Genomic DNA, 23,436 nt, shown 5'->3' with positions numbered 1-23,436 from the left:
TGTCCATGAAGGATCTCGAATATCATAGACAAGGACATTATCCACTTTGCACATCCAATATTTTTGTGGGTGTCAAGATTGACTGCAAGAAGCAAAAGGAGAAGGGGAAAATATCGTTGGAGAGAGGTGGGAAAGAGAAAATAACTCGATTCTGTTTAACAATTCAGCACCTTAGATCTCAAACGATAACTAGTAGTTTTCCAAGTCCACATTTCCAGATGGTTCTATCATTCACCCAGTATTTACAGTCCCTTATAATCAGTGAACAGGCAAGGCAGGTGGTCGTCTCTTAGGCCCCCAACTACATGAATCAGACAGATTGCTTGGGTACAACTAATTAAGCTTGATGATCCAAGCATCTTGAAAGCACTAGTTTTCCATGTGTAGGGAGTAATTCCATCAGTGCTGATTTGAAAGAGACGTTAAGATCCAAGAGCAAATAAACTGATGTAGTTGACGACAGAATGCAGCAACAACAGAAAGTATCATGCAAATGCTATGAGATCAGTGGGCATGAACATTAAATATTGGTACCATTTCATTGAGCACTTCCACCAACTTTCACAGCTTGACACGCATAGAAGTGGAGCTTTCTCGTCATGGTGGAAGTTGTTCAAATGTTCTTTTTTTTCTTTTTTGCTCAAGTAATAACGTGAACATTAGAGAAGTGACAACATTTTGTGTCCTTGACAATATTAGTGATGATGATCTTTCGTTTTTCTACCATACTTTATCCTGTACAGGAGACACTAACCATAACATAAGAGCGCCAACCCATGAGCTAGAAAAAAAGACATCAGGAGGAATCTTTATTTGAAAAGGGAGATGTCTAGCACAGGAAACTATTGTACATAAAACCAGAGTATAAACCAGAGCCCTAAATTGAAAAAGACCTGCCAAAGAATACATGTTGTAAATTAAAAAAGAGGAGAAAATTGATAGAGGTGTAACTTTTTCCTTTAGCTTGCCTTCGTCGGTGTTTCTTATGAGCTTTCAGCAAGTCCAGGACGCAGATCTCTTGATTACAGGCTTCATCTGCTTATCCTCTTCCAATGAAATCATTCCCAAATGTGAAGGATCCTCCAGCATCATCTTTGCGACAAGATATCCAGCGATGGACCACGTCTGAAACTTCCTTGCTTGCTTACCAACATACCTCCCAAGCTTCCCATCGTAATACTCTGGCCAGCAATCTTTTGACATGCGGCTCTCAGCAAGATCAATTGCCCGTCTGGCAATTTGTGGTCGTCCAGTCTTGATGCAAGCAGCTGTCAGAAGCCACAAAAGCACTGGGCAAGACAACAAGAACAAGGTTACAAATACTTGAGGGATTTTGGAATTTGAACGACCTTCCGCCACATCCTCCCACAGCAACCAAAACAAAGAAGTAAGACAGTAAAACTCAAAAGGATTAAGCATCATTGCAAGCAAAGACGGAAAAACTGGGACTTGGATTTAAGAACTGGCAATGGGCCCCTGAGTGCTATCTGCTATACATGTTCTCCATAGAGATGAGTTGAATAGTGGGGTTGGGGCAATTTGTAGAAAGATCTGGGTTTGGCCTCTATATCAAACAAAATCCACCAACTTGTGCTTAATGCATAATTGCATACGTGCATGTATGTGCAACCAGAAGACCAGGACTGCATACATGGAACACAAAAAGAGGGGGGGGGGGGGAGATTGACTCTTTTGGTGATTGTTGGATGTCATTTGCAGATAGATAAAGGCAAGCCACTATATGAACACTGTATCTGTGGAAAAGACAACTAAATACAAAACATGTACCAAGCTCATGCAGTGCATCTTTCAGTCAATGAGATGGAGATGATTTGGTCTATAATTTGATTTAGGATGAAAAAGTATTTGGTCTACAATTGATAGAAACAAGAAGCAGCATTGTCCTAACTAAATGTGGTCGGCTACATGGATCCTTGCCTTCGAATCTAGATAAAAGGCCAAAGCTATGCGTATCCTTTCTAACCACTTCTCCTAAGGTTATCTAAGGTCTACCCTAGTTCTTCTAATTCATTTGATCTGGATTCACTTCTCTGTACTGGGGAATATAACTGGTTCTGATGCCATTGACTCAACCCATGCAATCCCCAAGCTTCCATCACTGAATGCTCAGCCACTACCATGTTTCGAGTACAGGATGGTGGTCCAATAGTCATTGACTTGTATAATTTAAGAACTGCACCTGTTTCCAGTTCTTTCAACAAGCTTGGAGAGGAGGAGATAAAATTTCATAAAGGAGAAAGCATTTTTTTAATTTTTTTAATTTATTTTAACTGTAAAAAACAATAGCATGTTCAAGCTATGACAGTAACTGCTGAAAGCAACATCCTTAGAAAGTTTATGGTCGAAAACAATTCATTGTGCACCTAGACTAGCAGTGAAAGCAAACATGTTAAACCATTTTCACATACAGTTTAGCTGTAGAAAAGCTCCATACCAAACTCTAGCTAAAAACATGAAGATGAAACATAAATTAAATCAGAGCTCCAAATCCATTGCACCCAAATTAAAATAATTTTTGGGGGTACTACAACAAATTCCTGTGGGACATACTCAGAATTGAACCTATGAAGCACTAACTCAAATTTTTTACATATTTAAGGAGAAAGTATACAGCCATCAATGACCACAAATATGTGCCCCCCAACCCCCACCACAGCTTTTACACAATACCCTGTGGATACCATCCAATTTATAGAAGGTTAAAATAATAGTTATTCATGGCAGGATACTCAAACATTTTCATCTCAATGGAATGGCTACTGAGTAAATATATACCATAAAATTTATCATTCCACCCCCATAAAGATCAAATAGTTAGAAATCAGCAAGATGATACAAGGACATTTAGCCTGTGTACAAAACTATAAATGCTACAAGTTTTAATGGCACGGGTTATTGCATGAGCTGGAATGCATAAGATGAGAAGATTGCAATTTCTACTGCCACAACAATCTATGAATCTAGCCAGATCTCAATGATAATGCGTCTCAGCACTAATAGTGATTCCCACACCAAACACCCCCCCCCCCAAAAAAAAAAAAAAAACAAAATATTCATCATCAAAAAAGTGCTGCAAGATAGAACTAACCTGGCCAAGATCCTCCGTTGTGGTAACTCCATCTGGTATTCTTGGGGTCGCAACCCGTTACAATTACCCATTCATGGTTTTCTATTGCAGGATAACATATCTTGATGGGCATTTCTCCCACAAGTTCTTCCCAACGTGATTCTATAAGATCCATAATAGCCATGGACTGCTCAGGAGTTGAGAGGGAGGAAAGAATAGCAACACAATTACCTAAAACAAACCATCGGAAATCCATTCTTGCTGGACTGACATTTCCAATAAAGTATCCACCACGTGTTGGCATAAAATCAAATACCCAGTCTGGGATTGAATCAGGAATAACGTTAAATTTGTTAACTGCTGTATGAGAATACTCCTCGGTTTTATAACGATAAATGTTGTTAAGTTGCTGGAAATCAAGCCAGAAGTAATTTCGCATGTGATAACTCAAAGCATGCAAACGTTCCACGATTCTCTCTATAAACTCTTTTCCTTCATTATCTGGTTTCAGCATTGCTAAAGCACATCTCAAAGCCATAAAGAAAAGTGCTTGAATTTCAATAGGATAGCCATAAACTCCCTGAAAAAAAAATTGAGAAAAGTGTCAATCTCTAAAATACATCCAAAGGGAACATCAACCTATTAGAAGTTACATGCTTTTTGTAATGAAAAAAAGACAATAAAGTTGCTCCCTTATTCTACCAGAAAAAATGTTTGACTTAATTAAACATTTTCTGCATAATGTTGAACTATACCAGCAAAGAAAAATTATACAGCACCAATGAATTAGTTTCAAATGGTAGCCTCTCAAAATTTATTACTCAGTCCTCCATAGGATCCACATCCACCTTTCTCTCTCCTGGCACTTCTCTCTCCTGGCACCATTCACCTAAGCTCACCCTGCCATTTAGATTCTCCTCAATGTCAGCAGACTTGGGGCAATGGCAAGGTTGCACCATCACAAGCTGGGGATCAGGATTTCAATTAGAAAATGTCCTCTATACAAAGCAGAGAGCAAGGCAAGTGCATCTACCTGTCAATAGGCCCTGCATTGTCAGGAGCCTCATGCACTGTATACACCCTTTTTATCATGATAGTTTAGGTTACACTTAGTTTTTATGTATTTTATTTACATCCTACAATAGGATACACCACTAGGGGCATTTTAGTCATTGACAACACATATACACAAATTTCAGAAGAAATGAAAGGAACTCTGCATGTTCAAGTTAGAAACTCAAGTTTGGCAATTCAACACTAGCATAAAAAACAGCAAATAGCAGGATCCAAGCAGAGATGACAGTTGCTACCCCTTTCCCCCCCCCCCCCCCCCCCCCAAAAAAAAAAAGGGTAAGGGAGAACCGTCATTCTTTTCTATTACGACTATTTTAAGGACAAAAACACTGCATGAACTCTCACATTGCAGGGGCTACAGCCTACATGACTAAGCAGCAACCTCCTGACACTAAAATAAAAGCAATTTCCAAAACCAACAGTCAAATAATCATCACAATTACATAAATATCATGTCCTTAACAAGGAAGAAAATTAAAACACAGATAGCAGTATACATTGCGAAAGTACATTATGGTTCTCAAAATCCTTCTGGCTATAATATGGCCTTCCCATACCCATATTATACACTGCCCTGTCCCATGGCCAAAATTCCAATCCTATTCACCAGTCGTATATCATACAGTCAGAAACCTGTGCATCACAAGAGCAATCAACCTCATTCCTATAGGTGAACAGAATGGCAGACACTACAGATCCCATTTTAACTTCAGGATGACTGCATTCACAAGATAAGGAGATGGATGAGGTTACTAATGCCAGCACAGGTTCCAAAACCCAATTTATCGTTTCTATGGTTCGCTCAAATGAATAAAATACAAACTATAAGTAGTGGTGATTCCATAAATTTTGCAGACAAATTAAGGCCTTTAACAGTATGGTAAGTCAGGAAACAGAATGGTGCAAACTGGGAATCTATCTAAAGAGACTAAGGAAATTCTGGAATAATGCATGAGAGGGTCCCAACGCATGAAGCTCCTGCTATTACAGAGTCCAGGAGGCGCAAAGATAAAAAGTCGTGCCACCGTTTTGCAGAGAGGCTCTTTTCACGTTTCCAAACCCAAACCTGATGGTTCTAATACTCAACTGTTACATGAAAGCTCACCAGAATAAGGATTTCTACATAACTTCCTGCAATTAGGCCCTTCTGTGTTATAAAAAGAATGCTTTCTTCTTCTTCTTCGACCTCTAAACCTTACCAACAGGATGGTAGAAGCAGAACAGGTCCAAGTATAAAAATTTAAGAACCCATTCATACAGCTCCGATAGGGCTGAATTACACGAGGTGATACAAACTCATTACCAATTCTAAGCAGGAGAGGGCTGAACATTTGATCAAACATCAGCATAAAATTCTCTGAAATGAAATCACTCCTTGTAATAAAATAAGCTCAACATCAGCTCTTTTTGCAGTATGTTTCTCAGCACTATGATATACTTAGGACCCAAACTAGGCAGATAAGTTGCACCTAGGATGTAACTAACATATGAAATTTAAGGCCAAAGAGCGAACCAATACAGCATTGTATTAAACCTTTTTGGACTGTTTAGTTATACTAGCTGCAAGACTAGAGAAGTGACCCAACTGTTTTTAGCAAGCAAGACAAAAAATCACAGAATTAAAGCAAAGGTGGAAAGAAGCAAAAAGAAAGGGGAAACCATAGAGACTCGTCTATTAGGAGATGAGAGAGAGAAATTAGAGAGAACTGCACCATTAGAGAAATATAGGACTTCTCCCAAAGTAAAAGCTACTAAATAGATTCTTCTCATTCTAGAGAACAACTTGAACGAACCTCCTACTGATATTCAACCCTATCAAAACTCCCCTAATGATTAAGTATGAGTTACAAGAATAGATCAAGGTAAATAAGTGATAACTTCTTTTAATTAACCATCATGTCACTGCTTTAAGCACATGACAACCACATCACTGGACATCCTGAACTAAAGCTCTCCATCCTACAGAAGTGAAAGAATATAAGAGACATTTGCCATGACTAACCAAGATTTATACTGAAATACATACGAAGTAGCAAAGTCATCAGACAGATTCCCAAGGAAAAACCTGCATTAACCACCATTGAAGTTCCTCACCATGTCAATGATAATAGTTAAAGGTTACTGGACCAGGTTTTTCATACTAGACTAAAAAGCAAAGGCTAATGCCAAACCTCCTCACCTAATGTAAGGAAAAGTCACGCACCTATTAGGATCAAAGTTTAAGGCTTCTGTTCTGATCCTGGTTTTGAACAGGCACAAAATCAAAATATTTCATGAAACCATGAAATTTCAGTCGAAGACTTGAAGGTTTCTGCTGCTGGTTCCGTTTTACAGTTTTGAGGCCAAAATGGCCACCAGAACTTGGTAGAGAAGAGAACTATAGTTTTTGCTTTTTAATCATAATGGAACCCCTGGCTTTAAAATAATATTTTTTAAAAAAATCCAAAATGGTAGTTTGACATCATAATGCATCTTTGGAGTTAAATATAGCATCATAATGCATGTTGTATGATGCTATATATGCAAAATTCAGTATTAAAACACACCATTTAACTAAAGCAACAAATACATACTCTACAAAGGTTAGACCAAATAATCACAAAAATTGAGAACTTCTAGGAAGGTTTCATCTTTGGAGTTAAATATAGTGAAACAGTACACAAAAACTCAAAATATGGTCAGAATTTACTTGAAGCTGCAGGATTTGGATTGGAACCATGGATTTTACACAAAGGGTTTGATTAAAACGATACCATAATCAAAAACTTGGACCGAAAAAACCTATACAGCATCTGGTTGCATTTCAATCATTGCTGAACGAAAATACTTCCACTAAATGTCAGTCAAACAACCGAAATTTCAAACATATTAATTAGGAGTAAGGACAACTTCAGTGTTTTAAGGATGTTTAAGGGAAGTAAGAATAAATTATTCTGACACTTCATGCTAAAATATCAGCAATAATCAAGAAAGAAGAGATATCTGGAGAGACACTCAGTATTGGAGTCCTCCTCATAGAATAAATTCTGACACTTGATGCTAAAATAATCAGCAATAATCAAGAACGAAGAGATATCTGCAAAGACACTCAGCATTCAAGTCCTCCTCATTATGAAATCAGTCTGCAATCATCAACTGCTGACATCAGCACGGAGCATAAGTAACAGTCTAACATATTATGAGGAGCAACATGCAAAGTTCCATCGCATCCAATTTCTGAAATAGCTACTGCTTGCAGGGTAACACATCATAGACCAACTGCTTTGGCCCTTAACCTTTTAAAACTTGATGTCACATTGTCAACCATACATATCTAGTTTCTTATTTCAGTCCAACATCCAGTGGCATCCGTATTTCTACCTCTCAAACACTAGTTGTTTCTTCTATGGCAGTTACACGACCAATTCATCCTCCCTCCTCCCCCCTGGCCCAAAAAAAAAAAGCTCAGCAAGGTTTAAACAGATATTATTCTCCACCTTGACATGGATATGACATAAATTCGGCACATTCCTCCTACGGCGAGTTGACTTGGACGGTTGGACCTCATTCAAACTTGAGGAAGTAAAAGTTCTATTCAGAGGACGAAAGCTGGTCCACTTCCTCTGAAGCCTAATCAAGACATGATAGAGTACTAGTCATGATTGGATACTTTATACCATTACAATGATACAGCCAGGTCATGTCTGATAAAGAAAGAAGCTAGCAAATATGTAACCAACAAGACAAGTGAAACTTTGTAATTAGTGTTCTTCTCCATCTTCCCCTCCTTCTAATTCTTCTCACCTTTTTCCACTTAACTTCTTTATCCTTCTTTCTCCTTTGTTATGTCCCCCATGAGTAAAGCATCGAAAATAAAGAGTACTTACTTATCACACAGACATATAGTCCCTCCATCCCAAAAGATGGTCCACTTTGACAGTAGTAGTATATCAGGAAAGATTCTCAATGCTAGAGAAAACAACGAGCCAAACTCTCTGGGTAGTACGTTAGAGATGATAAAATGCGTCTCCAAACAAGATCAAAGATGCCAATTACACTAGGAAACTTAATAAAGGCTAATCATGATTGGATACTTATATACCATCATGATGATAAAGCCAGATCATGTCCAACAATAAAAGAAGCTAGCAACAAAAAGAGTCAAACTTTACTATGACTATTAGGCTCTCTAATAACAGATTAGTGAAGCATCGATAATAAAGAGTACTTATCACACGGACAGACATACATAGTCCCTCCATCCCACAAAAATGGTCCAATTTGATGTCTTTTCAGAGTCCCAAAATGTTTGTCTATTTAGAAACCAAGATTTGAAGTTTATTGGTTAACCCTTAATTCGCCAATTTAATCTTCCACAATTCTCTTGTATTTACTCCATAATTGTTTCCCTCTCTTACTTAAATGAAACTAGAGGCACAATTCTGGAAACGAGCTCAGATCGCCCACATGGGCTCAAGTGATGATACACATGCCTTTTGTTCCATACTTCCATAAATGCTCCTCCCCCACACAATAAAATGGTAGTTATGAGACGTGAATGTGATCACCTGAGGATATGTACAGGTGCTGTTGGAAACAGGATATGGATAAGTGGGTGACTCATACATTAACAACGACCTTAAAATAAGGGATTCTTAAGGGATTCTTTTGGTAGTCAGTAGATTGAATGACCATGTAAGGGACAAAATATTATTAGCACTGAATATGAAAAAGACTTCCAGTACTGAATGCATTGCATATGCTGAAACCCCAGCATGCGTAGACAGACGAGCTAAATGTAAAGAACTAGATTCAGGTTAAGCATAAGGGTATGTTGAAAGCCTACCACATGTAGGCACATCAATGTAAAAGCCTAGAGTCAGGTTCTTTTCGATATTTAACTCAAAGAATTCTATATTGAATTAGTGTGTCAATCAAGTTTCCAAAAATAAAATCAACTTGCAAAATGGATCTGTACAGAGAAAGGGAACTGTGGGAAGGGTTGTAGGGTTTGAACAAGCTTGTTATCACTTGATATGAATAAGGTAAGGCCCTTAAGCATTTTCATTTAATGGAAATTATAAGCTTCTTCAAAGTAACTTTCATAGCAAACTAAAGCATCCACAAGGATGGAATATAATCACCTCAGGACAACCCATAACCTTTAAAAAAGTACCTTTTTCCCCCTCTCTTTTTTTGAACAAACAAAATTTAGTAGAAACAATTGAGTAAACATACAACAGCAAAACAGGAAAAGACAGGACACCCACATCAGAAGTACAAATATAAAGTGAAGAAACATTTCAAACACAATGTGTTTGTAGCTTTTTATACTTATTCAAAAGATTTACAGTGTATTGTTTCCTGTTCTACTGGATTGATTTAAGGGCGTCAATTATTTTGTTAAAAGGAAAATGCCAAGAATGTGAGGTTACACTCGATATAAGTAAGCACATTCCATTGATTATCACTTACAACAACTTCTGATCATGCATGAATCATCAGATTAGATGACAATGAACCAGCAAGCAATAACCTAAAGAATATTATTCTGCACTTAAAATTTGGAATGAAGGGGGAGGGATTGAAGAGAAGAAAATATAAACTTACCATTCTCCTATCAATCATCGAACATCCATCAGCACAAAGCAGGGTAGGAAACGTGTCAAAACCCTCTGATAGACACAGAGCCAGAATGAGCCTCATTCCCCGTTGGCACTCGGGTGTTTCTGCAAGAGATAAATCCCCGGTCGACTTCGTGTAGGCACGAAGCAAAATAATCCACCAGAAACCAGAATCAACAGGAGCGACTCTTCCAATCGCACTCTCACCAAAATCTGCAACTATGGTATCCTTTTTCCTGGTTGCATCATGAAGTACCTTGAAACTAGCCGGCAATACACCTTCCCCAAGTTTAAAACGATCTATTTTCTTTTCCCAACCTTGAAGATGCAGAGTCTTCAACAGAAAATTCTTAACTATATCAGGCTCACCATTCATTAGAAAAGCCAGAGCACTTGGCACAAAGTCTCTCACGAACACCTGCATATAAACTCTAAATTCTTCAAGAAAAACAGAAAACAGAGAGAGAGAGAGGAAAAAATAATACTTTAACATTTTAACCCGAACCTGATCATAGTTTAGAGCCTCCTCTGAGTGATCAAGAGCGGCGATCGTTCCCACCGGTTGACCCCTGAACAACACAATAGATCGTCTGAGAGCTTCCCAGGCTTCGGCCACCATTGGATGAGGCTCGAAAGAGTTCCGAGTAGACGACGCGGGTGTGTCCAGAACGGAGCGTCCTCCTGGTGAGTATATGGTCTCAAAGTTTTCAATGCTTCGGTTTAGACCGATTGAGAGCTCGCTCAGAGACCTCTCGTCAAAGGATCTCTGCCTCTCAATGTTCAGCTTTGGCTTGTCGAGAAGGCGAGAGAGATCATAATCGTCAAGCTCAGACAGAGAGCAATGTGAATCCACATTCCTGAGGCCCATCCCTCGACCTCCCTCCATACCTCCCGACCTTTCTGAAGCAGATATATAGATCCCAACTTAGGAGATTGATTAAAAATGCAAGAAATCGAACAAATACAACCTTTAGAACAGAGATTACAATATCTGTATGAAACTTTCTGATTTGGTTATAATATTTCCTAAAACGAAATTTTAATTGTTTATCTAAAAGACATATAATCTATAAAAAGACAAGGTACATTATCGAATCGGGAACATTTACTCCACTAGCAAACCTTACAAAGATTACAAAAACAGAAACTTGAGAAGATAACAGCTACCACAGACCAAGATCCGCGCGAAAGTTACAACAAAAACAAATCAACAACAGAGGAAGATATAAGGCTCAAGAAAATAGGAAATCCCCTGCATTCTGAGGGACCAAAAAAGTCAGATCTTTCAGGTTTTCAGAAGAAAAGAGGAAAAACGAAGTCAAGGAACTAACAAATTTCAGGAGATTTTCAGCGAGAAGGCAACCTTGGAAAGCTCTGCTGGAACGGAAGTTGCAGCTACAACTGAATAAATGGTTATAAATGGCAAAAAGTTGCCAGAAAATGAAGGTTTTTGAGGAAGCAAAGAGGTAGAAGAAGAAGAAGAGGGAAAAAGAAAATTGTAGTTAGAGTTGATTCATATATAGACTACACAGTCAAACAGAGAGAGAGAGAGAGAGAGAGAGAGATTGGAAGAGAAACCATTGATGGGTTCTGATACAGGCAATAGCCGGTCAGCGCGCCAGGCAGAGACAATTTTACCTTATCTTCCCATTTTCTATGATGCTTCAGCTTGACGGCTTGCTTTGCTTGACCTCTCTCTCTCTCTCTCTCTCTCTCTCTTCCTGCAAAAATTGTCTGGTTTGAAACATTTTTCTCACCTTACCAAATCGTAACCTCTATTTCTCCGGGGAAAAAAAAAAAAGGAAATTCGTACACCCTCGAAAAAGAAATTCTACATGTTTTAGGGTTAATTTCGCCACTTAATTAATCTTCTACAGTTCTACCGTGGGAAGCCACATGGCTAAGTAGCGCAGTAATTCGCCCGCAGCGTTGAGGTGATAATCAGGTAAATAATTTTTATCATAAGAAAAAAAAAAGAGGAAATATTTAAATGGTAATTACAGGATTACCCTTTAGTAGGTGAAAATGGATCCAATCACATATGGAATCTTTATCTAGGGAGAAAATTTTTCAAATTCCCATGATGGATTATTGACACGGGTCTAATATTAGTGCAAAAAGGTATTCCTTTTAATAAATTAGTTATTTGCTAAATAAAACTTATCACTATTAATCACTCTTACTAAAAAAAGACTGTTAATTATGTGAACTAAAATTTTTTGTCTCCAAGTAATTAGAGGATCCAGACTCATTTCAATCTTAAAGAGAGATTTTTTTTAGTAAACCTTTTACAAAGATGAGTAATGTTGTTAAGATTTTTCCTTTGACATTAGACATTTATCAAGAATTCAATTATATGAATTGACAATTTTAATATTCATGTCACATAAATGATCTGGACTCCAAAATTAAATCTCTTGGATATGAGATTATGCTAAACTGTAGTGTTTTTCATGATATTATCTACGTTGCCCATAAAATTGGATTGAGTTTCAGTATTGCGCATTATTGAGTTGCATATGGTGAGGATGGAATAAGTGGTCGAGGTCAAAATCTCGATTTTTTTTAAAAATTTTCAATTGCCCTTACTTGTAATAATAAAAACTATTAAAAAAAACAAATGAGTGGTAGAGATTTCGACCTTAAATACTCATTTGATTGTGGCCATACACAACTCAATGTTGTGCATTAACTGCTTAACACTAAAATTAAACCCTATAAAATTAGACTGGATAACATATGTTTAAGTCCTTGAGTAAACAAATAAACATAGAATCAATAATTATATAATGATTCTTTTAATTATTTATTTTCTTCTTTTTTTTTTCATTTCCATTTCTGACAACCTATACATAACCTAGAGTCTAAAACCAGTTAGGTTAATAATGATTCCTCGAAAATCACGCAGGCTCAGAAGGACTAGTAGTGTTCAAAGAATCAAGTCTCGTACGTGCACGAGAAGAGCATCAACACGGAATCGTACGACCAATATAGGTGGTCCCACCACCTTTCCTCTACTCTGTCCGTTCCGATACAAGTACCGGCAGTGTATTATTTTTTCTTTCTGGTGAGAAAGTAAGAAACTGGCAATGTAGTTTGGTCTCGATTCTTGATGACAGATTGACAGGTAACATCAACTGACACGTGGTCCCAAAGTGGTCTTCTTTGCTGAGTTGGCACATCTTTTTGACACCGTAGATCCTTTCTTTGAGCTTTTTGTACCATTTCATGTGATTTGATTGGCTGAAATCTTGGAGATATATAGCTGTACCTGTCTCAAGCCCTCAATGCAATGCAATGTATGGGTTAGTTGGGAATTTAGGTAGGTAGGACTTAGGACTTGGAGTTTTTCCATTTGTGATGTACTTTATTACCCTTTATAAATGGCTCTCCTTCTACATATGTGGTAAAGGACAATTTTTTCTTTAGTTTAGATCTTCTTCTAGACATATAATTAAAAAGTTTCAACCTACACGGTTAGATTTTTGACACGTATCAAATTTTAAAGAAAACGTTTTTTTTTTCTTTTACCAATAGTGATTAATTGTATTAGATTATGTTTTAACTAAACTTACTAAAAAAAATGTTACTGTTGAGGAAAAAATCACTCGGCTAGAAGTTTCACGCCATGGGCACATGGGTAATTGATGGAATCGATGCTTCAACAGTTCAACCCCTCACTTGGATGTTTGGGCACATGCCCAACTGGCCTTTGTGATAATATAAGGTCATCCGACCAAGTACACAAACCCTTGTATGGTTATTTTGGCACATACTTTTCGTGTCTTTGTTGAATTGAAGTCATAAAATAAGGGAGATGTAACTCTGAGTGGTAGGTTTAGTTGTTATAAACCAACACCTCATAAGTAAAATATAAAAAATTCAAATCTCTTTAGGGCCTAATATATACAAGCTCTCTTAAATTAAAAATTAATACACATAAAAATATCTAACCGACATAGAAAACCCACACCCTTAATGGACACTCAACTTGAAAACGTAGCTAGAGATAAAGTTGTATGTACCTTTTGCTAGTCCCAATTCTTTGACCAACCTATTTGCTTGTTAATATATGTTAATTTTTGTAATAATTTATAATTGTTATTATATATTCAAAGTATATATCATAATTCTATATATTTTTCACATACATTTGAATTCCAAAGAGAAAAGTGAAAAACACTCGCACGTGCATAAAATGAAGTTGAGAATTTTATAATCACAATATCATGAGCAGAATATTTAAATTAAACAGTCCAAGGAGGCATGAAGAATATTTTTGTAATTAAAATAATATATTTTTATTAATATTATAATTATTCCACCAAGGCAACTAAGATGATTTTCTTACATTCATGATTGGAAATTTGGAATCTACAATTGATCATCTGGGACAAGACAAGGTCAGAGTAATGGGAAGAGATTTCCTGTCATTTTCCAATATAAAAAAAATGGAAAAAAGGGAATTGGAGAGAAAATGGAGAAGAAATCCAGGTGACAAAATCTCATGCATGGCATGAGAGAATAAGTTGGTCCAATTATAAAAATTGGAATGGAACATTCTTGATTTAATAATTTATTAATTATCTCTATTTCATGGGTGGGTTAAATTTTTGTTTGAGAGCTTATCATGTTGTTTGGAAGCTAAGAAAGAATGAGAACCCCACAGAGTGTTAAAAAAGGGAAAAATAAAAACGAGGTCGGTGGATTCAATCATCTTCACATACCTTCCAAAAATGAATATTTGATGATGGAAACTTTGTGCTTGCCTTTCCAACTATTAAAGATCAATTAATTCAGTAGGTGAAGCAGAGGATTATATAATAATTCTAATTAATCATGGAATTAATCAAGTTGGTCAATGTTAATTAATCCATTAACTAGATTTCAACTGCAATTGACATATTTAGAATTGCCCTGTATTCTGCTTTGGTATGGTCTTATTCCTGATTAAAGATTGATGCATTCTTTTTAGAAAAATATTAATTTAGATTTGGTATGATTTCCATCTTAGTTCTCGATCAAATTTATGATTTATTTTGCTTTGGATTGAAGCACTTCTATCTGGTCTACCTTCTTAAATGTAAGAACCTGGGGCACCAACTGCACCACTAATGTTTATTTGATTGACACCAACCATGATCCCTTATAGAGATTTCAAATAATTTATGATATTTATGGATAATTATAATACAGATTAATTGACGATAACAACAATAATAAGCTTTATCTCAATGAATGAGGTGGGCAACATGTATTTTTACCTTCCGAGCGCATTATGCGAGCCCATATCACTGTACCACTTCAATCGACTTTCATATCAGTGAGGAGACAATAAATATTTTGTATTCTTAATTTAAGGGTCCATGAGGCTACATTGTCAAGGTAGTTGGACGATGAAGAGGTAATACATATAGATATGAAGTGGAGATCTTATCTAATTCTGAATCCTTGGGAGAAACTATGTTTTGTCTTGTTCATGGTCAAAGAAAATCTGAAAAAAAAATCTATCTTTTGTATTAATAGTGACTTGTGGAATGGGGAATGCTAGCAATGATTTCTTTTTAATATTTAGTGGTGGGGGTTGTGAAGCAATGTTGACTTGAAGGTAACCTTTAATCAGGGTAAAGTTGAAAGGATCATTTGTGGCTAATGCAAGAACTGAACTGCAAATGGAATTTATTTCTATCCACATTCTAATACTTTTGTAATGTAGTAGACTTTGAATGGATTAAATTTTAGAACTTTTGAAGCACTCCAAAATTTTGGATGAAATAGGATTTGCATCCACATTCTATTGTCAAAAGAAAGTCATAAAATTTATAGACTTTATATATTAGTATTTTTTTTTTCCAGACTTATACATGAAGACTTTTATCTGGAAAAAATTAAATAATAACACATGTGAATTTTTAAATAATATAGAGCTTTTATAATTAAGATACAGTACTAGAACTTTTCAGCTGGATAGAACTGTTTGCCGACCATTTATATAATTAAAAAGGGTGGAATTTCTAAGCAAGATGGCCTTTTCCAGTATTTAAAGTTTAGGTTCAGTTGTGAATTCTGATGGTCCTGTAAGAACAAATTCCTATGATATATAAAAGCACTTATTGGTGTTGTTATAAGCAATGGCTCGTTCAATTGGGGTTGTCTTTTTCAATGACCTTAGTTACTTGTGGTTCACTCAATATGGGTACCAAACAAAAGGAGAAAATGAGAACCCTATCTTTTTCATATTTAATAGAAAGAAACTTGCTGCCAAAAGAAGAAAAAAAATCCCAAAGGATCAACTTTTGTTTAGGGAGAACAATGTATTCCCTTTTTTCATTAAAAAAAAATAAAGAGTACTCTCTTAATGTTTCTCAACTACCCAACAAGAGTATAACCACCTTTGAATGCTGACAGAATAAACTAAAGATAGGATCGAATGGGTCTCGTATGGATCTTACACTTGTTATATGATTGGGAAAGATCGGGAAAATTTTGTTCTCTCCAGACGAGGAGGTGATTAGACACTTCATTATTATCAAAATTAAAAGCAAAAATGCTTCATCCACCACACCCATTACTTTATCAATTCTAAATGGGTGACTAGAAAACTGCCTCATGTTCACAGCTACTTGGAACACCAGCTCCCCAACCTGCTCAACCATCAACAGCTCTATCTAGCCATTTCAACCTGGTAACATAGTGCTTGGGATATCAGATTAAACACAGACCATGAACATAATCCTCTTCTGCATGAAACAGATGCGTGAAACATGCAAATTATAATAATAAATGCTGTCCTATAAGATGATTTTCCTTTTCTATCTTGGGATTGAGGGCTGGGGAGACAGTTTCTACGCTACAGAAGAATCATAGACCAGACGAGGAACAATGCTCAAAACTCCTTGGAGCTATGCTCTAGTATTGAGGTATGATGTCTTGTATTTCATTGCTTGATTTGGATTTTGGAGGTTGATTTCGAAGGTACGTTGAGAAATCGAGAGGCAATAAGTATAACGAAACAAATACCATCTGACCATGGACGTGGACAATGCTGTCAAACAATGTAAAATCTTGAGCTCATTACGCGAATAACAAGTGCAATTTTCTTTCTACTTTGCATTGTTTTAAGTTTCATTTGTCTACATCACCAGCCTCAAGCCAGCTGCACCAGGAGCTGTCCTCCAAGCTATGAAATTTTTTTATGGGAGACATATTCAACTATGAGTAGAGAATCTAAAATAACCCTGATAATATATGCTCAATCTATGCATACATCTGATGTTTGCAACTTTTAAATGTTAGAGATATACACTCAAAAAATTGGAATTGGGAGTTTCCTCAGGTTACATGTTGCAAGTACAGTACTGACAAAAGAACTCAGCTCTGTGTTTCATTTATAGACATTGCATCAACAAAACCTAGGAATCTGAATACACTAACACAGGTATATGCCGGTATGACAACAAAAGGAAGGGCTCTGAAAAACTGGAAGAAAAAAAAAATGACAACATGAACACCCTAACTATAGGAAAGTAAACAGAAAATTTTATGGATGGGATTGTGGCACAACTAGAATAGCAGTTAGTAGCACCTGCCTTTTGGTCCCATAATCCTCCAAGAGGAATGGTAATATCTCAATGTTCATACCATCTTCCTGACAGAGATTAAGCATCACTTAAATCCTGTACATGAGAATTGTTCCACCTTCAGATTGCTAATGGAGCAATATTTCTGATATGCGTTCCCCAGCATCAGCAGGAACCTCTCTGCCTGGGACTTCAACCTTTAAAAGACTAGAATACCTGTCAACCAAAACCTATTTTGTTAAAACACAGCTTCAGAATTCATTTTGGGTACCACAACAGACCAGTTTATGTTGACATACTCTGCAGCTGTAAACAGATATTTATGCTCTGTAATGAAGGCAAGCAAAGCCTGCAAACATGTGAAAACTGTGAGCTTCAAAAGTGAGCCAGACGTGGAGAATTACTGGAAGAAAAATGTACATATTAGCTTGCTTGCCTCAAATGGCATATTTAAGAGCTCATAGTAAGTGCGCACACGATCCAACCTCAGTTGGACAGACTTGCTGTCAATGGAAGGAACAGCTGCAAGGGCCTGCAATGTCAAAAAGGGTTAGGACATCTAACGTGCCTAGTAAGAAAACACCAATATAACACATAGAAAACAAGTCAGTATGCAAGTCAAACAAGTCAGTAAGCAAGTCAACACTATTATTCTGTTGATGAATGTGTCTGAAGTAATGGAACTATGGAGCAATAAAATTACTTCTACCTTACCATTTTCATTTAATAAAATCTACAACTACTATTTACCTTTTCTGCTATAACTACTTTATATTTGTAGAAGTCGGACACAACAGCTCCTCCAGATATCACTTCAGTAAAATAGGTTGAAGTACAGATCTGAAGGAGTATCAAGAAAGGAGACGTTGAAAGCTGCCATTTAGCAGTGACGATTTTGCCTTGGGTTGTTTGAGTCATTTTGATTTAATTCCTCATATCCTTGTATGAACCAGTTAGTTTGATTTAAGAAGAGGTCCAACCGAGTTGGTGTTAACTTTCCATTTAGCATTATTAATTGTCAACAATTAGTTCACACCAGTTTAGATATTGACTGTGCCTATACTCCAAGCCAAGGGGACCAATTGGGACCTTCCTATTTTGGTACCTTGCTGCCTCTTTCTAAGCCAGGAAGGGGCACTAGAGGGCCCACAATTTTAATTCAACCTATTGCTGCTGTTTGCATGCCTTCCCATGGAGATTCCTCAGTGTGTGACCAAAGGAAAAAGGGGCGGGTTGTACACCTCGTAGACCCGTTGTGGGGGAAAGCCCAGTGGCCTCAAAAACAACTTATTTCTTCACCCCCATACTGCTCCAAGCTGTTAGAACTTTGTCTTTAACAATTGACCTTCATGTTGCAAGTTCAGATGTCAATTCTGGTTAGTTTTTAATTCAGTCCCCTACTTTCTAATTCATCACCTTGGAGCTGCAGCCAAATCCCACCATCAAGTTCCTTCATTTTCTGGTTAAACTACGCCCTCTGTGAGAGGACCACCAGATCATAATTGTCACATTGCCTACCTGACCCAAGGTGTTGGAGAGGGTAGACAATCCAGCCGACACCAACAAGAGGCCAGGGTGCCCCAGTTGATTGGAAGCCTAGGTGAGGCCTCTACAACTATGCACTTCATCCCACTTCCATTTGATTTGCTGATATCATCCTTTCTGTTTCGGCCTGCTGCTGGGATAAATTCCAACAGTTGAAGCCCTGTTAATGAAATCAGTACGAAGTGATTAACTTCCTGATTGCATTAGAGACCTTTGGATTAATTCGTTTCAGACCTCTACACACATACCGTTCTTTTGTTCCAGGCCCACAACCTATCAACTAGCATCAGGAATTTATTTTTTTTTTGATGAATATATCAATATAATATAAAAACCCTAAAGGGAAGAAGAGTACCCCGGGGGGAGGGCGAGGGGGTTTCAACCAGGCAGATGCCTAGAGGGAACTAGCAATGAAACGTCAAGACCCCTCGTAACAACAATGAGCCTATTCCTTGGAGTATCTACAAGAGGTTTTTGGGGGCAAAAAGGAAATTCTAGAGCTAACATCATTACAGTTGGCTTTCCAAATGTGGCTAAACAACGCCCCCCGTGAGAGGACCACCAGATCATAATTGTCACATTGCCTACCTGACCCAAGGTGTTGGAGAGGGTACACACTCAAGCCGATGCCAACAAGGAGGCCAGGGTTACTCTATTCTGTTTCATACTATTATCCCATCAGTCTTAGATCAGCCTGAGAATCACTTGATTGTGTGATTCATCAACTAATTTAAGATCCTGTCTGGGGTTGTTTGAAGCTTTTGTTCTATCACACATTAAGTGGCATTAGAGCAGGGGAAGGAACCACTTTTCTGGGCTTCCAGATCCAGCTGATCTGATGGCTACTAAGAGATGGAGATGTTCAAACAACTGAGTCATAAGTGTACTGAATATCAGACAAAATCAAATGGAGAATCAAGTGCTTACTACTCATGACTCTCATAATCCACAGGGTGAAGAGACCATCTGGCTCACTCTGTAGTCAATGTTCCTCAACGGCGGGGTATAGGAAGAGGTTCACAATGGGTTCCAGCAGTGCTGAATGTCTGCTAAGTTAGTCTCCTGGCAATCACCCTAGAGTGAATTAACGTGATAAGAACCCCAATCAAACCATGAATTAACCTGGATAAATTCACTGCAACAAAGGCCCCTCTATGCGTGATTTACCTGCAATGCAGGATTCCACCACACCCACACATTCTGTCTGCAATTCAATGATAAATCAAGACTTGAAGGTAACTGTAATGGAAACACTCAATAAAATGATTAACACAAGCCATCCACACTCTCTCTGCAATTCAATGATAAATCAAGACTTGAAGGTAATTGTAATGGAAACACTCATTAAAATGATTAACACAAGTATTTCCCGACCCTGAATCACTGCACAAATTGCCTCAAAAACCAAGGGTCTGCCCTTCCCCTACAAGCCAAGCTCGCCCACACTACACATTTTCTCCCCCCCCCCCCGCCCCCTCTCTCTACCCATCTCCCCTAAAATAGCCCAACACAAATCCTAACAAACTAAAACACCCCCCCCTTTCCATGTAGGACAGCATGGGAATGGCTGCTCCCAAAAGGGATTCCACTACATGTCCCTGTAGCTGATCTTATCCTCCACATTTTTGGGTGGGTTTGATCCCTTACAACTTCTCTTACCCCTACGGTGTACAAGACTAGTCATATCACGACGCTCAGGTGATTCCCAATATGGTTCAAGATCTCGCTCAAGAGCGAGATCTCACCCCTTCCAAAAACTGAGATCTCAACAGAGTTGGCTAGATCTTGGGCGATATATGTTTTTTTTTTTCTTTTTTCAACTCGGTGGCCCATCTCAGTGGGTTTTAGGGTTTAGGTTAGGCTCAAACTTGGTAGTTAGCCTAATTTAGGCCTTTTGAACACATTGGTGACCTTGGATTTGTGAGAAAACAACCCTAAGTATGAGGTCTAAGTCTACCCTAAGTGTGAAATCGAAATGCTGTAGGATTGGAAATGCAAGGTTATATAACATGTAATATAGAACTTTTTAAGGCATATAAATGAAAACAAGTGTATCAAATACATCAAATGACTTAAATGTCATCAAAATTCCATCCATGAGTATCACTATCTCGAGTCTCGAAAATAGAATAATAAAATTATACAACCATTAAAAGTTTTACATAAGTCATAACTTATAAGTTCATAATACAATCATAGAATGATTGATCTTCCTTTAGTGATGTAGATATGCCAAGAGTAGTTGCAAGTGAAAATCCAGCTGAAATCCAGAAAAAAAATCGGGCGAAAATTGAGAATTCTAGCGAGATATGGGGAGAGATCTGGCGAGATATAGCGAGACATGGTGAAATCTCGAGCAAGATGCGGGAACCTCGCCCTTGATCTCGTCTTGCTTTCTTAAAAAAGCAAGATATCTCGCCAGATCTCAAACCATTTTCCCATAAGGTCAAACTGAATTCAAGGAGTATCCTGGTTAAAAGCATCGGATGATTATTTTGACTGATGTGTTAAATTTCTAGGAGTATTTTGGTCTTATGAGCTATGAACGTGAAGAGTGTCAAGAGTATTTTAGTTCCCATGTTATGCTTGTTGATGAAGTATTATAAATAGAGAAAGGGCCTGCAGTTAAACTATTATAGTAGAAGCAGAAGCCTCCCACAGTTTGGCAGTTTAGCCTCTTTTCTTCCCTTTATCCTTGCCTTGGTTTGGTTGCATGATTCAGATTTTCTAACATGGTATTAGAACTGCTGTAATCAAACCAGGATTTCCCAATTTCTTCTTTTACTGTGGTTTTTCTACAAGCACCCCTTCAATCTTGGACCCAATTACATGCACAATGCACACCCCTAAAAAAGCATGAAATACATGCACCCCCTTAAAATAGGATCTGAGCTACAAAAAAAATGCACTACATTAGAGTTTGGCAGTTAGTTTCAGAAAAAAGAAAAAGAAAAATTAAAATGGCCAGTTAGTTTTAACCCTTAATTGATGTTTCGTTGAATAGGTTATAAAACATATTTATCCATTTTATGTAATCAATTAAATAGTATATAGGTTAAATACCACCTATACCCTTTTTCCTTCCTCCCCCCCCCCCCATTTGTCTGCAATTTTTAAATAGAGTTAGAACAATCTCTCTCTGTTGAAAGTTCAGACCTCAACGCTGGTTATTTTCTAATTATGTCCACTATTTTCTTATTTCATCACCACAACCCCGACATGAATCCCACCATCAACTTCCTGCCATCATCGGGGAGAACTACACCCCTTGAGAGGACCATGCTATCTAACTTCCATGTCCATTGGACCAGTGTATCTACTGATAATTACTCTTTCTGCTTTAGCCAGTACCCAGGGACCGGTTCCTGCAGTTTTGGCCCTGTTTATGTAATCAGTGGGAAGTGTTTAACTTGACGAGTATAAGGAGGCTTTTCGGGTAGAGTTCTACTTTGTTTCAGACCTGTACTCATATAACCCTGTCCTGTTCCAGTACCCTAAACCGCTAGCCAATAGCTCCCTGCCCTCTATTCTGTTTCATACCCTTATCCCATCAGCCTTTCTTCAACATATCTTTCAGGTGTCATTCATTCCCTAGTTTTAGACCCTGTCTGAGATTGTTAAGACCTCTCAAGTATGTCCTAAACTAAGATTCTTATTGAATTCCAAAATATAAAATGTTTACAAAAGAAAAAGACGTTTGGATCCTAATCATGCAGGAAAAAAATGAGAATAAACAGGATAATTGAGGCCATACCTGCTCTAATGCAATGGAATTTCGACATATCTGCTGAACTCCAAAAAGATTGATTGATTTCATGTCTGCCAAAGCCTGACAACATAGTTTCACCCTTTAGTAGCAAAACAGAAAATAAAACTTCACTTATAAGAGAGAGAGAGAGAGAGAGAGAGAGAGATATATATATATATATATATATATATATATATATATATATATATATATATATATATATATATATAAAGAAATGCAGTGAGACAAAGCCAAATGTTAGTTGACAATGTTTACAGCATGCAGACCTTAATTGATGCATTTGCTGCAACGCTACATATTCCACCAAAAATATAACTTCTCTTCACTTCTGCGACAAATGGTGCTATCTCCTCATCTCTACGGGTAATCTAGGAGAAAGAAAGAATATGAAAATTTCAGACATAATTTTAGGGAAAAAAATACTCTTGAAAGCTAAGAATTGACATACTTTTGATAGATTACAAAATTAAGTTGGTTATTGGTTTTTCACCAAATACAAAGACATATCATGCAAAACTATAGGACAGTTAAGAGTGTCATATAGATAAACTAAGTGCATTAGTGATAAGGAAATTGAGATGGATGTGTGGGAAAGCTAGGAAGGCTACAACAAATGGTACATCTCCTCATCTCTATGAATAACACGTGACTAAGAAAGAATATCCAAATCTCAAAAATAATTCGAGGGCACAAATCACAATTGAATGATAAGGGTAGACATACCTTTTGATAAGTTGGAAAAATAAAAGGCCTTTTCACTAAATGACTAAATATGAC

General features: G+C 37.3%; 2 protein-coding genes across 6 annotated transcripts in view; both read right to left on the bottom strand.

Annotated features, from left to right (window-relative positions):
* Positions 1-501: 501 nt before the first annotated feature.
* Positions 502-11,311, bottom strand: LOC149021323 (alkaline/neutral invertase CINV2). Of its 2 annotated transcripts, none has more exons than XM_089149577.1 (5): positions 11,097-11,311; positions 10,271-10,665; positions 9,752-10,183; positions 3,110-3,668; positions 502-1,289 (listed from the first exon to the last, which is right to left on the bottom strand). In XM_089149577.1, the coding sequence occupies exons 2-5, from the start codon at positions 10,649-10,651 to the stop codon at positions 994-996; spliced, it is 1,668 nt and encodes a 555-aa protein (XP_089005703.1). In that variant the 5' UTR covers positions 10,652-10,665; positions 11,097-11,311; the 3' UTR covers positions 502-993. The 2 variants fall into 2 exon arrangements, with proteins under 2 accessions (XP_089005703.1, XP_089005705.1); XM_089149579.1 differs by having other exon boundaries at positions 11,129-11,311.
* A 5,200-nt stretch (positions 11,312-16,511) lies between these two features.
* LOC149021322 (exocyst complex component SEC8-like) overlaps positions 16,512-23,436 on the bottom strand; it is a 59,442-nt gene continuing 52,517 nt past the window's right edge. Inside the window, exons 19-23 of one of the 4 annotated variants that reach the window (XM_089149575.1) lie at positions 22,926-23,027; positions 22,645-22,719; positions 17,782-17,877; positions 17,645-17,694; positions 16,512-17,561 (exon numbers count right to left, since the gene is read on the bottom strand). In XM_089149575.1, coding sequence (XP_089005701.1) covers positions 17,474-17,561; positions 17,645-17,694; positions 17,782-17,877; positions 22,645-22,719; positions 22,926-23,027 — 411 coding nt within the window. In that variant the 3' untranslated portion in view covers positions 16,512-17,473. The remainder of the gene's footprint in view (positions 17,562-17,644; positions 17,695-17,781; positions 17,878-22,644; positions 22,720-22,925; positions 23,028-23,436) is intronic. The other 3 variants (XM_089149576.1, XM_089149573.1, XM_089149574.1) reach the window with 3 other exon arrangements.

This window comes from Hakea prostrata, chromosome 3, assembly GCF_041222555.1.
Source record: "Hakea prostrata isolate BN-2017 chromosome 3, UWA_Hpros_2, whole genome shotgun sequence".
In the NCBI taxonomy this organism is placed as follows: domain Eukaryota; kingdom Viridiplantae; phylum Streptophyta; class Magnoliopsida; order Proteales; family Proteaceae; genus Hakea; species Hakea prostrata.
This window is presented reverse-complemented; position numbering and strand designations above follow the sequence as displayed.

Excerpts from the sequence above, each read along its gene's own strand:
- LOC149021323 (XM_089149577.1), bottom strand. The coding sequence starts at position 10,651 with ATGGAGGGAGGTCGAGGGATGGGCCTCAGGAATGTGGATTCACATTGC. Across the intron at positions 10,184-10,270 it reads AGGCTCTAAACTATGATCAG|GTGTTCGTGAGAGACTTTGT; the intron begins GTTCGGGTTAAA and ends GTTTATATGCAG. Across the intron at positions 1,290-3,109 it reads CAACGGAGGATCTTGGCCAG|TGCTTTTGTGGCTTCTGACA; the intron begins GTTAGTTCTATC and ends TGTCTTGCCCAG.